Genomic DNA, 14,868 nt, shown 5'->3' with positions numbered 1-14,868 from the left:
CAGTCACAGCTAGCTTAGCTTGAGAAACATGCACCTGACCTTGGGTGCGAGCATAAATAAAGTGGTATACTTGCATCAAGGGTGTGTGAGCAACTACTGCAGGACCATTTGAAGCGCCTTTGAAAGGTCCCTTTTGAAACAGAAAGAGCCAGCAGCATTGATATTTCTTCCTGCCTAAACAGTTCACTTTTGGCCTTCAAATTAAATGAGATCATGTTTGGAATCATACTACAAAACAGAATAAATGTTGATGGCAGAAAGCCTGATGTCCTTTTAAAGAATTTGTTTTTCTTGCCTTTAGTATGTTTGAAAGGAGGACACTGGTGTCCATTAATACTTAGATCTTCTTCAGAGATATCTTTGTCTGGTGGAGTTGCATCATTCCTTTCGAGCCTTGTGTCAGGATCTCCACAGTGCAGAAAATGACTGGAAATAACAGCTTAATAGAAGCTATGGGGCACAGGGTCTTGCTGTTGTGCAGTGGTTAAGACTCAGTGTGGTGTAGTGGTTTAGAGCAGTGGACTTGTAATCTGGTGAACCGGGTTCACGTCCCCGCTCCTCCACATGCAGCTGCTGGGTGACCTTGGGCTAGTCACACTTCTTTGAAGTCTCTCAGCCTCACTCACCTAACAGGGTGTTTGTTGTGGAGGAGGAAGGGAAAGGAGAATGTTAGCTACTTTGAGACTCCTTAGGGATATCAAATCCAAACTCCTCTTCTTCTTCTTCTGTTGTATGTAGGGTCCACTCTGATTAGTGCTTCTCCTACCCTGTGAGTCCAGAGTTTTTGCAAAAAGTCATGCCATTTAGTGTAATAATAAAGTGTAATAATAAAACAAAAATCAAACCAATAAAGGTAGCGATTTAAACTTGGTGCAGCATATGATCTGGTATGTTTGAATAAGATAATAGTCCTTAGCACTTTGTCCTGCATGACATGCTGAGGACGGCATGGCGGAACCATAATTATTATATTATTTCCTGCTTTGTAGCTAAATCTAGTCTCCAGGGTGGCTTACATTTAAAAATGGTCACAAGATGCAATATCTTTATGTATGATGAGAGGAGAAGAAATGTGGAAGGTATTTGAAGCTCACTGTTCTAGCTTCATGTTTTCTTTCTTTCTTTCTTTGACCTAGTTGACACATAGCACTAAGCCATGGCTTGTTTACCAATCCATGAGTTGTCCCACAGATGATCAAGCAAACTGTGTCTTGTTTTTCCAAATGTTTGTTTTGCATCTGCTTTTGCCTCATGCCTTTGTAGTTTGGTGAGCTTCTGAGTCGGGTGGTCAAGCAAACTATGGTTAGGGGAGGTTGTAAGGTTCATAACACAAAGCCATAGTTAAAATAGGGTCCATAACCCAGCAACAAACTGTGACTTCACATCTTGCTTTGTTGGCAGTAAACAAACCATAGTTCAGCTGTTGAGCAGGGTTCACATATAACTCTTAATACAGGGGTCAGCAAACTTTTGCAGGAGGGAGCCAGTCCACTGTCCCTCAGACCTTGTGATGAATCAAAAGCCCAGAAGGGAGGAAAGGAGATTATTACTTCAGTTTTGACACTTAAAATGTAGCACACACTTTTACACATAGCCAGAAGCTTACTGGTTCTGCTCGAACAGCATGAAATCTAGATCAAGAAACCCTATTATTGGGCTGGCTGTATATATGTCAAGAGACCAACTTTTCATACTTTTATTTCACCATGCCCAAATGGTGTAGTGCCTGCATATATAGTTTCCTGAAAAGCAGTAGCAGAAAAACCAAAATATTGAGGAAATACATTGAAAAGCATCCAAATGCAGAACCAACAACCCAATCTGTAGTCAATAACACATTATGCTCCCTCCCTCCTCCTCCTCACCCCATTAATAATCACAGTCTTCTGCTACAAATACTAGTAGGACTTGTAGGTTTTTGGCCAGACATTATGACCCAAAATTAATAGAAAAATGCATGTTTGTCATATTTTGGGATGAGTGACAAAAGAGGTTTATTATTTTAACAAAGATCTTGATCGTTCAAAAATTGGCTGTAGAGTTGAACAAAATAGTTGGTTTTAAAGAGATGTGCTGAAAGTAGGCAGTATGCCAATTTGTGCTAGCTTTTTTTTTAATTAAAAAACCCATTCAGCTAGAATAGGGGTTCGCCAACCTCTTTGGGCCCATGGGCCCATTTGAAAACTGAATCATAGAATCATAGGATCATAGAGTTGGAAGAGACCACAAGGGCCATCGAGTCCTACCCCCTGCCAAGCAGGAAACACCATCAGAGCACTCCTGACATATGGTTGTCAAGCCTCTGCTTAAAGAACTCCAAAGAAGGAGACTCCACCACACTCCTTGGCAGCAAATTCCACTGGAGAGACTGTCATGAACACCACATGTGCGCATGGCAGCTAAGCACATGCAAGCATGCTGATAATTTGCAGGGGAAAGTGTGATCTTCACTGAGAGAGAAGCTTGGGAGAAAAGAGTTAGCCTGCCCTCCTCAGCTACATTCTCCAGGAAGATCGTCCCCCATGCAACAATTAGACTTGAAAAAAGCCTTCTATTGTAGCCAACAGCAGTTCCATCCCTCCAAGCCTAACTACAACTGGCAATGCATGGTGCGTATGTGTGTGTCACAGCTGGGAAGGGAAGGGTTAACCCTTACCCTCCCCTGTTGTAGCACCCACCCTCCATTGTATTGCACTTCAAAGAAGATAGCTATTGGCTACAAGAGAAGGCCCCTTTCATTTCTAATTTTAGCAAGAGTCCCAGAGAAGGCTGGGTACTGTGTTGGTGATCTGTGAACTAGAATTCATATGCATATAGACATAAAAAAACAAGAGCCAGCACACTTCTCTTTCTTTTTGTCCTACTTTTGTTGTGCTGTAGCTCTTCTGCATTGCAGAACAACTAAAAAAAGCAGAACAAACCCATCACTATTGCACCATTATTATGTCAATAATATGTTGAAGATTACACCCCCAATAAAATACAATTCTGCAAGGGCACTGTGTGCCATAGCGGTCAACATTTCCCTTTTTTAAAGGGAAATTCCCTTAATCCAAATAGGATTTCCCTTAAAAAAGGGAAAAGTTGACAGCTATGCTGTGTGCTTCCCGAGACTGTTAAACAGTTTGATGTACATCTGTGCATTTCAGTGGGTGTCAGAAGAATAAGCCCATACCTGTAATTGGGCACACATGCTCAGGAGAAGGTTTGAGTGATCTTAGTTATAGTCACCTATATGGAAGATTACAGCCTGCATCTTCTTGATGATGTTGTGGACAGGGATCACACATTACTCATGAAAACCAATGAGAGGGAAAAGGTTTCCAGGTAAAATATTGAGTTAGGAAGGTTCAAATATCATTGAACCTGGGGTGCAAATATTCCATTTCAAATAAAGGTAAAGGTAAAGGGACCCCTGACCATTAGGTTCAGTTGCAGATGACTCTGGGGTTGCAGTGCTCATCTCTCTTTACTGGCCGAGGGAGCCGGCATACAACTTCCGGGTCATGTGGCCAGCATGACTAAGCTGCTTCTGGCAAACCAGAGCAGCGCATGGAAACGCCGTTTACCTTCCCACCGGAGCGGTACCTGTTTATCTACTTGCACTTTGATGTGCTTTCAAACTGCTAGGTTGGCAAGAGCAGGGACCAAGCAACGGGAGCTCACCCCGTCACAGGGATTTGAACCGCCAGCCTTCTGATTGGCAAGTCCTAGGCTCTGTGGTTTAACCCACAGTGCCACCCGCGTCCCATGAAAAGCAATAAGGGGAAAGAGGTTTGAGATAAAATATTGAGTTAGGAAGGTTCAAATATCATTGAACCTGGGGCGCAAATATCATTCTATTTCAAATACACCATAGTAAAACCACATGTATGTTTCATATTGAATAGCTTCATTGATGTACAGGTGACTTTCAATTTGTGTGCGGTTTACGTTCCAGGGAAAACACGCTAAGCCAGTCACGTATACATTGGGTTCAATGACGGGTGGAATTTCTTTTTTAGCAGATGTCCGCCCCCTTTTTATTTTTATTTTTTTGCCAAGCACGTAAAGCTGAATGCTCACAAGTTAAATGTTTGTAAGATGCTAGTTACCTGTCTTGTATGCAAGCTTTCCTTCCTTCCTTCCTTCCTTCCTTCCTTCCTTCCTTCCTTCCTTCCTTTTTACTAGAAGACTCATTTACTGACAAAAGAGACTTGAGTAATTGCTTCATACTTTCTGAGATAAGGTTTTGAGCACAACCCTACCACTGCTTTGTCATAACTATCTGTGACCTATACTGACTGGCTTCCAAGACACTGACTGGCTTGGAAACAAATGAGAAGTAGCAGAAGACAGGAGAGAAACCTGTTTGACTACTGCCACTAGCCTCACCCCCCCCCCCCCCAGGCAATTTCTTAGCCACTTCCTTTCCAGAAGCAAAAACAAATTTGTGAGGATAATCTGGTCATGTTCTGCGCAGAGGGAAACATGAGGAGGCAGGCACAGGAAATAGTTATTGCATCATTCATTATTTTATGTGGTTAGTTTTCTCCCTCAAGCTGGTCTACCATGACTTGACTCATAACATGGAGGAGACTTTCCTGGAGAATCAGCTGTTCTTTGGTAAAGAAGATGAGGGCAGATGGAGATGACTAACTCTCCTCTTTCATCATCAGCATCCACAGGTACAACAGGAGACAGGCCCTTCTTTGCATCCATTTGCATGAAGGCTGTCTGGTTTTTTTTTTGGTTTTTTTGTATGTGTTTCTTTTTTAAATGTAGGCAGAAAAAGAAGTGTCTCTACTAGAAAAATGAGTTCTTTCCTTAGGTATTCACAAAACTTAGCAAAGATAATCAAATCAGCTTAGGCTGAATTAGGTATTATGAGAGCCATGTGGTTACCACTGAAAGCAGAAGCCTCATTTCTCATTCTCTCACCCCTTCTAATGTCCGATTCAAGTTTTGTGACGTAATGTCTCTTTTTGTCTGACCATTTCCTAACTGTTATTTCTGGATTGTACTGCTCAGTAATTTGATATTTGTGGATTAATTTTGTCTTACTATATTGGTTTCCTATTTTAAATTGCTTCATTATTTTTTATATTAAGTGGTAGGTTGGTAGGTAGGTAATGTCAGCGAGCTAAGTTTTCCTACCTTCATAAGTAGTAGCAGCCAGTGCAGTGGGGTTTGGATGGGAAAACCTCAAGCATGTTGACATCACAGCTTGCATTTTTGGATTCACTAGACATTATGGAAGAGGAGGAGGATGAAATGTGATGTTGCTATCTTGATGGAAACCACATGGCTCCTGCGATGGCTAGTTCCAGCTTGTCATGGAGTTAAGAAAAGTGATCACTTCAATAATCACCATGTTGGCCTCATATTTGAATGTATAAAACTCCTTTACAGCAGCTGATTCTGATCTGTTCAACTTAAAATATAGGCCGCCTCTATATTCCTGAAAGTTATGTTCAGCTTTACCATAACATTTCCATAGGGCCCTTCTCAAATGAAATGCCAGAATCAATGGCAAGGTTTTCTTTTTTTTAAGGTGGCATTCCCCAGTTATCATTAATATCCATTCTCTTCCTTTAAGCATTGAAAGGAATAAATTTGATAGAATTTGAAATCTGAAAACTATCAAGGGCATGTTTAACCTGATATTTAACATTAATTTGAACAATTTTGAGCAAAACTCAGGGGTGGTGGTTCATAAATTACACAGAAGCAGAGAAATAGAGTAAGGTTTCAACTTCTGCTGCAATTGTAGAGATTTGTGGGCCCCAGTGAACCCCCAGGACTCATAGAATATTCTGCAGGTGAGATCAGAGTTCAATTTCAAGCACTGCAGTAAAAGTGTGGAAAGGAAAAGTGCAAGTGTCTTTTTCTTCAATTTATGCCCACTTCTGTGTAATATATGAGCCAGTATGTTAGCATAACTAGATAGTTCTGGGTATGCTACAACTACTGTACTCCTAACTTCTGACAACTGTGCCATTGTCAGAAGCTGTTAGTCCACAATGCTTGTAGTACTCCAGCCTGACTTGCAGTCAGTTGGCATCCATCTGTCTCAGAAGACACTGCAGGAATATGCCTTTGAGGGAGAGTTCAAACTGCTGGAAGGTTACAGAGCCTGCTGTGGCTGTAGAGACCGATACCAAAGTGACATGTTTTGTTGTAGCTGGAGCAGATGAAAGTGTCCAGTTGTGCTGCTGCAGATGCACTATGGCATTTCTTCTCTCTGCGCTCTGCCCAGAAGTCATTTCTCCTCTGGTCACTGTTGTGGATACATGACTTGACTGCCTGTCTCCAGGCACTGCAGTCATCTGCAAGGGATTCCCAGAGGGCAGGGTTGAATTGTCAGGTGTAGTTGGTCCACAATGCTTGTAGTACAGTACTCCAGCCAGATTTGCAATAGTGGAATGGACACTGCCCTTGAAATATGTTGTTGCCTGGCCTGCTTCTGTTTTGCTTAAGAATGTGTTCTATGGGATATGTATTTTGAGTTTTAAAGGTTTCTTCTTTTCCTGCTGTTGGCCTATGTTCTCTGGGGAGCCCACAACTAAGGTCAACTTTTGGTCTTCATCTCATTACTCCAAACCTACTGCACAATGTTCTATTTTTGGTTCTCTTAAATGATGGTGGGGTTTTTTTGGTTTGTTTGTAGAAGGCAAGATCGTCTGTATTTTAAGATGCTTGGCAGGCTGTACAACTAAATGTTTCTGCTAGTGTTTATCCTTAAAATTATTAGTACACTTTATTGTTTCCCCATTACTGCTAGTACACATTTTCTGTTACTGGAGTCTCCTTGACAGCCATATTGCAGAAGCTTTTGTATATAAGGGAACTACATCAGTCTTCTTCCTATTATAGCACTTGGAAGACCAAGAACTCTGGGCAAAATCTGTCAAAGACATCTTCTGAACTCAAGCTAGGTCCTCTGTGCTGAATTCACACATGCATTGAGGAGCACAAGTAGTTGCTATGCAGGCCTGCTAGTCCACTCTATGTTTTGTTATAACTACAGCATCCTCAGCAACATCTCATGACTGAAGGGGGCATGTAGAGTGGTGTTAGGAGAATTACTTTGACAAGAACAGCCTTCTCCATGTGGACTACTAATTCCTGCCATCCACAGCACTATAGCTAATAGTCATGGATGAAGGTATTGGGCTGTGGAAGGCTTGTCTAGAACCAGGCATGTGTGGAGGGATGCCTGTTCTACTTACCTGATGCTAAGCCAGTTGGGTTAGCAAAGTGAAAACTTCTAAGGAATTTGGTGTTTTTCCAGACTCCAGGGTGACTTCTCCTGAGCAGCTAGAAAATCTGCCAGATCTAGCTTCAGCTTTGGCTGGGCAACAGCTAGAATTCATTTTGTTTGTCTGCTTACTACACCTGGGGAGGGCTTCATCCTCTCTCCCTGCTGCTTGTGTTTTCTGTACCCCACACTTTTAGTTATTTGGCTGCTTATGACTTAGCATCACAACAGGTAGACACGTGAAGCATATATTTTTGGTGTCTTCTCTCTCCACACCTTGCCATCCCACTTTCCAAGAAAGAAAACTCACAGCTACTTATAATGGCTTGGTGACAAATACCAGCCCTGTATAGCATCGACTGGGTAGCTGCCTAGTTCGGATGCCTCTCTCTGTACTGTCTTTGTTTGGAAATAGGGAACATGTGAACAGCTCTTCTCTTTGTCTCTTCACAGCTGGTGAACAGAGTAGGACACATCACCCTGCTGTACATTCTTGACATTCGAAGAAATTTTTCCTCAGTACATTCCCTGCATCCTCCCCCTCCTCCATCTGTATTCATTCTCTACACATTTGAATCCCACACAGCCCTTGCAAAACATTAATATTATTATTATTGATGCAAGTCTTTTCCTTTGCCTGTTTTTCAGGTGTATGTAAACAATTGGGCTCTTGCTTTTATTGGTGTATAAATATATATTGATTCATATATATGGAATGTTAGTTTCTCAAATTAACCACTTCATTTTCTTCCTAACAATGACAACAATTTTGTTTGTAAAGAGTTGTGGCATTTGCTAAAAGGATCCTTTCTCATCCTGGGAATGAAAGAGAATTGTATGGGACAATTACTAGCTTGGAGATTAAAGCAGTGTGGGACTTTGGAGTTAAAGAAAAGAGTGGAAGTTAACAAAAAGTTCAAGAGCAAGCTGGAAAGGTATTTTTTCATGAGCCACAGAATAGGGGTAAGTGAAGCAATACTGTTTTGTGATGAACCTGGGCCAGGCTTATGCTGTAGAGTTAAACTTTTCTTAAACCACGCAACTTTGCATAATAGAACTGGAGTAAAAAGGGGGAAAGCACTTCCTTGTACGTGTCCATTGTTTAAGAGTTCTTTAAGAGAACAAAGTTAAGCTTGGAGCTGTTGTTTTTCTTTGGTGTCTGCTGAAAAGGTGATGTTGAGACAGAATCAGATGATTCAGTGTTGAAATCTATGTCTAGCCACAATACTGTTATAAAGTCATTTTGCTATTTCAGCACTACCGCTTTCAACTACCTGTGACTGTCCTTCAAGTTTATTGCAATCGCACAGTGAGTGATAGGGTTGTTGTTGTTTTTTACACTTTTATTCACTAATTTTCATGCCTGCTAGGTTTTCAGATTCTCATTGTATATAACACTTTTAACAGATTTTATTAAGCCAAATGTAATGGTAAAGCCTAATGTTCAGAATCAGGATACTACATTATTAAGGTGCTTTCGTTTCTTTTGAGCCAATGTATATTTTTCTCTCCTTACCAGGAAAGAAATCACAAAATAACAATACTTGCAATGACAACAACAATAATTCAGAACTGATAGCCTGAAATAGTCTCTTTTGGTAAATAGAAACCATTTTAATACAATCTGTGGGTTTACTCCTTTCTATTGTGTTATCTAACTTTTAAAGTTGTGGCTGCAATTAAGTGAGTAATATGGGTTTTCTAGGACTTGTTTTATTGTTTTGGAAGGCTGTGTGCCTAGAGGTTCGGATCACACTCTCCTACCATGTTGAACAAATAGGGCTTTGTTGGCTAGAAATCAATCTTTTTCTGATGCTTACAGGACAAAGGATGGGATCTTGATTTACCTTTCTGAGAGTCTTGCACAAAATCCTTTTACCTCTTGATCATCTTAGTAATTGTGTTCACAAACCTAGGTAGATGTAGGTTTATCTCTATACAAAGGCTAGAGGAAATTGACTAGAATAAAAGGTTAACTGCACCTTTATTTTTAATCTAGTCTAATATGTCTAATAAATGACCACAATCTGACTTGCTTCTGAGAAACAATGTTTAGGACTGTGCTGTCAGGACCCACCCAGGCTGTCTCTATTTTGCTGTCTCAGTTACATGCCTTCAAATTCAGGTTCTACAATGGAAGTGGATTTGGTGTCCTTGTGCAACACACCCTCTTTCTACGCCCATCTCCATCTTGTTAATTCCTTTTGGTAGTGCATGTGTGTTTCACAGGTGGTTCTCAAACGCATGTACTTGGTAAAACCTGCTTGCAAAAGTTATTATTGTGTACACACTTCTGCTTATTCTGCACCCTGTGCACTCCCAACTGCTGGTTTTGGAAGGGTTGTACACAAAACACCCATATCTATCCTATATTTATCCTGTCATTTCTTAGGGAATACTATATTTTGATGCATTCTTCCCCAAATCAGCTTCGATCTAAACTGAGAATAATAATGACAAAGCTGCAATTTAAGCCAGCAATGTGTACACAGCCTGATAAAGCAAAACCATGGATCATTGTACACATTGGTGTTTAAATTACCTACCTGCAGCTCTGAAGTGAAGAGGAAAAAGTAGAAAAAAATGTTGAACACACAGAAAAAAGAAAAAGCCCAGTGAACTGAAAGAAGGTTCTCGACAGTGCCTTAGGCGGTCCCCTTCACCAAGTCATTGCTTGCTTCTATTTCCGGTAAATACCAGGCTCAAGTATCTAGGAAATCCCCCTCATTAATGAGATCTAAAAACTAGATTATGGTATATGGCATAAGTCAGTTCACAAAAGAATTAAGGATATATATACAGAATATCATTGCTCATTTCTCCCCTAGCAAGCGAATGATTATATTTCTATTTTCTGAATTCTCAACTCATTGGATTTTCTCAACTCATTGGATAAAGTCCCAAAGTATGAGTAGAATAGTACCTTTATAAGGACTAACTTTAACATCACTAAGTAACGAAGCTTATAAAATTGTAGGCAGCCATGTTACTCCATGAGGAAAAACCCTAAATTCACAGTAGATACCTGTATTAGGATAAGCTAAAACAAAGATGAGGAGCCTAGGACTGTTCAGTTGTTCCTGGACAGCAACTCCCATCAACCCCATTCACATGGCTCAGATCAGGGATGATGGGAGTTGGAGTTGAGCAGCAGCTGGATAATAACAGGTTCCCCATCCTGGAATTAAAACATCACAAAGTAAGTGACGTTTGGGTAAGTTGCTTTGGGTTGCCTTGGGCATGATAAAGTGACTGACAAATTTAATAAATAAATGAATAAATAATAAATGCATTTGTTTTTATAACATACACTCTGGCTTTTGATTCTCCTGCCACAAATATGAAATTATGATGACTTGGGAATTACTTTTGCATTTTGTGAGGCACGCGAGAAGCAAAATGAGAAATAAGAGGTTTCAAATATCTGTGTTAAATGCAGAAGACAAAAAAGATCTCTGATTGTAAATATTACTGTAAATATGACTTGGAGAGAAATATTCTTCCTGTTCAATGTGTCAGGAGGAAAAGTTCAATGTTACTAGTTAATACAAATTTAAAATGTTAGTTTGAGCAGAGTGGAAGGTTCGACTTTTACCTCAGCCGTGAACTCACTTGGTGGCCTTAGGCAAGACACTATCCTTCATACGAAGTACAGAGATAATACTGCCCTGCTTTACAGGATTGTTGTAAGGATTTCTGAGATTATGAATGTGAAGTGGACTGAACACTCAAAAGCATTAAGTATGTGCTAAGTTGTTGTCCTCCAGAGCTCTCTTCAACTGCCAACTCTACAAAATGGCCACTGGTTTCTTCCAATCATCCAGCTATGTCAGAGCAAAGAATGTAACAACTGATATTGATAGTACACAAAGGGTGTATAAATAGGGGAATGAGGACTAACCGGTCCATGCATATAGGAAGGAGTAATACCTAAAAGTGTACCATCAGTGTTATGTTATGCAGCCTACCTTGTGCCCCCTAAGCTGCCTTGCTGCCCTTAGGCATGAGGGAGGCACAGTCTCATCACCAGTCTTGAAGTCAGGTTCAGCTGCCAGTATGGTGGGTTTCTGTGCATAGACTAGGGTGGGGTAGGGACCATCTTGTCTTTTGCTCCAGGCAGCAAAATGTATTTGCCAGTGCTGTCTGTGGACCATGTATTAAAAAAAAAAGGGGGGGGGGGATAAAAAGTCTTTATTCTAGTATAAAATGTGTGCACTTTCATAAACCATTTTAGAAAAGTCTACTAAGTTGGGCCTACTCTAAACGTTTGGCCTTAGAAACAAGTGCTGAGTAAAATCTAGGTAGCCAGGTAGCTGATTAGTTTTTTTCTTCTTACTTCCAGGTGTCAATCAGTCTCCCCACCGCCTCTTCTATACCAACCAAGAAGCCCAACATATCCCCTCAGCGACAGTGAGGATTCCTGCCGCTCCAGTAGTTTGACCAAAGTTTCTGGCTCCAGGGTGCTCCTCAAGGACCGGACTAACTGTGGAGTTGCCTTGAGAAGCACCTCAAGTTCTCCCTCAGACACTGAATCTCCAAATCACCCCCTCAAAACTGTCAGCATTGGCTGCTTGGACAAAAGGCTCTCTCTTTTCCAGACTGAAGACCAAAAGGAGGCCTCCAAGGAGACTCAGGATGAAGAAGCTGTAGGCAACCGCCAGCTTACGCGGAGCACTCTCTCCTTGGGGTCTGCAGCAAACCTCCGGAACCTCTCCCTCAGCAGAGTCAGCGTCCATTCCCAAGCACTCGATATCAGGCAGAAGATATCAGAATGGGAATGTCGGAAAGAGCCTTCCCCTAGGATGAGTGTATGCTTGGACAAGAGGGATGTTGGGGACAGGTCAGGCAGTGAGACTTGCCCTAGTATGTTGCCTTCTCCTTGCAGTGAGAAGACTTTTGACTACAAAGGATTCCGGAGGATGAGCAGAACGTTTTCTGAATGCTCCTACCCAGAAACGGAGGAGGAGGAGTTCCTGGACAGAGATTCCTGCCACAGGTTTGAAAAGAGGCCGAGCAGGAGCGAGTCGGCAAATGCTTTCTTCAAGGGGAACGCAAGAAAAGAGAGTTCTGCCGTGCTGAACAGAATACAGAAGATTGAGCAGGCTTTAAAAGAACAGCCAGGCAGGGGTCTTCCTCAGTTGCCCAGTAGCTGCTATAGTGTTGACAGAGGAAGAAAAAAGTCTGTGACTTCGGGTATTGTGGAGGACTTGAATGAGAACACAAATGATAATAAAGCAGGGAGTGTTATTTGTGGGAGTAGTCCAGAGACACCCACTGAGACTGATAAAACTAGTAAAATGCCACAAGGACTCAATGCCACAGTTAGTCCTGTTGGCCCTAAGCTGCTTCCTGAGAACTTGGCGAACACAGCGGTAAACCCTGTGCCCAAGCCCAAACGCACCTTCGAGTATGAAGCTGACAAGAACCATAAAAGTAAACCAAGCAATGGCCTACCTCCTTCACCTCTGGCTGCTGTTCCTCCCCCTCTTCCGTCAACTCCTGCTCCCCCTGTCACCCGGAGGCAGAAAAAAGAGTCACGCTTCCACAGAAAATCCCAAAATAGGTAAAGATGGAAAGCTGTTTGTCATATATTCTCAAGATGCATCTCCTTTTAAGGTCACAATCTCAGCAGATAAGAATGAAAGACAGTCTTAATTAGGCTACAGCTTTTGTGTTGTAGAATCATTGCCTCCTGTATCCTGCTAATCAGGGTTTTGCCATTTGCAGCAAAAAAAGGGACATGAATCTTCTAACAGATTCAGCTGCCAGACGAACTTTTATTTTACCAACAACCACCATGACTAAAAGGAAAAATACAAGTTGTAGTCTTCATCTGTGGAATTGGAGAGTTCTTAAATAAGGAGCAATTTTGAATGTACATTGTAGGAAGTGCTTTACTGCTTTTATTTTTCTTCACAGTGATCCCATGAAGTAGGCAAGGCCTATGGCCTTCCAGTGTGTTTCATGGCTGAGGGGATTTGAACCTGGGTCTTCCACCTGCAAACCTAACAATGGTCTATTGCTGCTATTTACACATCATTTGTGTGATGATGATGATGATGATGATGATTTATACCCCACCCATCTGGCTAGGTTTCACCAGCCGCTCTGGGTGGCTTACAGCATATATATGTAAATATAATGTTAGACTTTAAAATTAAGGCTAATCACTTTCCTCAATCACCCTTGGTGTCTGTCTCCAGTGGATCAGCCATACTGGAATCAATTTATACTGACTGACTCTGGCCCAAATGTGCCTTTCTCTTGAGCAGAGAGGATACAATTCTCTTGGTGTTATGTCTAGGCTGTATTTATTCTGCACTAAAAAAAATAGACAAAACAACAAACTGCAGTAATGTAACCCATGTTCTGCAATCTGTACAAATTACACAAATTAGCTTATTTTGAACAATTTGTTCTGCTTATCCTTATTCTAATAGAATTTTAGAGATGCCCTCTAGCTTCTGATAAGGGCACCCAACTTCTTATGAAGAAAACTACCGGTAACTGTATTTAGGATGCTAACACTATAGAGGCCCAGACCCTCAAAGTGCAGTAACTCCAACAGCCATAGAACAAGCCCTCTCAGAGTGCTTCCTTGCATACCACAATAGGATGGAGATGGATCCTCCGCCAAATATTTAATCTCCATTTCCCAGCAGTGCTGTTACATATTATTCTTTGCCATAGTGTTATTCGCAAGGAAGGGCAATGAGCTATGTATCGTGCTAAAACACTTTAGACCACTGGCAATCCTACTTTAGCATTTCCCTCAATGGATTCTGAGATAGACATGAATGTGCACAAACTATTTTCAAAGCCATATGGATTGGAAACATGCTTTGTATTTTTTAGAAAGATGATTTGAGATTCTCAGGATGCTAAATTGTAAACTCATTGATGATCTCAGTGCTTGCACAACAGAGCCACATGCAAGTGCTGTCTTGAAGCAATAATCTCTCATGGCCTTATATATGTTGCCCTTGCATAATGTCTCTTTGGTATAGAAAGGAAATGGACAGAAACTTAAATGTAATGTTCACTGCCACTGATGTGTGTTCCAACTGCTGTGGCTGAGGAGTGCAAAAATGTTGAATGAAGCCTGGAATGATGAGCTGCAAGCAGGAACTTCCGAATAAATCACAGGATGTGGCCAGCAGCTAACAAGCGCCCAGAGGAGAAAGGCAGGATTCTCAGGACTTTGGAGAGGTCCAAGGAAACCACAGCTGTTAAGTCAGGAATGGGGAACTTGTGGCCCTTCAGATATTGTTGGACTACAGCTCTGATCATTGGCCATGCTGGCTGGGGCTGATAGAAATTGGGAGTCCAACAACATCTGGTTTCTCATCCCTGCCTTAAGTTAAGCGCTATCTGTATGTATGTATGTATGTATGTATGTATATTTGTCAATGTATGTTCAGCTCATGGGCTAGCACAAATATGCAAAACAAGAATGAAAATGTAGTATAATAATAATAATAATAATAATAATAATAATAATAATAATTTATTATTTATACCCCGCCCACCTGGCTGGGTTTCCCCAGCCACTCTGAGCGGCTTCCAACAAAATATTAAAATACAATAGTCCGTCAAACATTAAAAGCTTCCCTAAACAGGGCTGCCTT

General features: G+C 41.3%; 2 protein-coding genes across 9 annotated transcripts in view; both read left to right on the top strand.

Moving 5' to 3' along the window:
* Positions 1–14,868, top strand: part of DENND5A (DENN domain containing 5A) — a 609,609-nt gene that overhangs the window by 283,016 nt on the left and 311,725 nt on the right. The gene's annotated exons all lie outside the window — the stretch shown is intronic.
* The window catches only part of DENND2B (DENN domain containing 2B), a 139,889-nt gene that overhangs the window by 66,525 nt on the left and 58,496 nt on the right, over positions 1–14,868 (top strand). For 5 of the 8 annotated variants that reach the window (XM_083400804.1, XM_083400802.1, XM_083400805.1 and 2 more), the window contains one exon: positions 11,583–12,803. The exons of 2 other annotated variants lie outside the window; for them this stretch is intronic. In XM_083400804.1, the coding sequence (XP_083256930.1) occupies positions 11,583–12,803 (1,221 nt within the window). Of the gene's footprint in view, positions 1–4,532; positions 4,668–11,582; positions 12,804–14,868 lie in introns of those variants that run through there. One more of the 8 variants, XM_083400806.1, reaches the window with a different exon arrangement.

The sequence above is a fragment of the Podarcis tiliguerta genome, assembly GCF_965153285.1.
Source record: "Podarcis tiliguerta genome assembly, chromosome: 1".
Lineage (NCBI taxonomy): Eukaryota > Metazoa > Chordata > Lepidosauria > Squamata > Lacertidae > Podarcis > Podarcis tiliguerta.
This window is presented reverse-complemented; position numbering and strand designations above follow the sequence as displayed.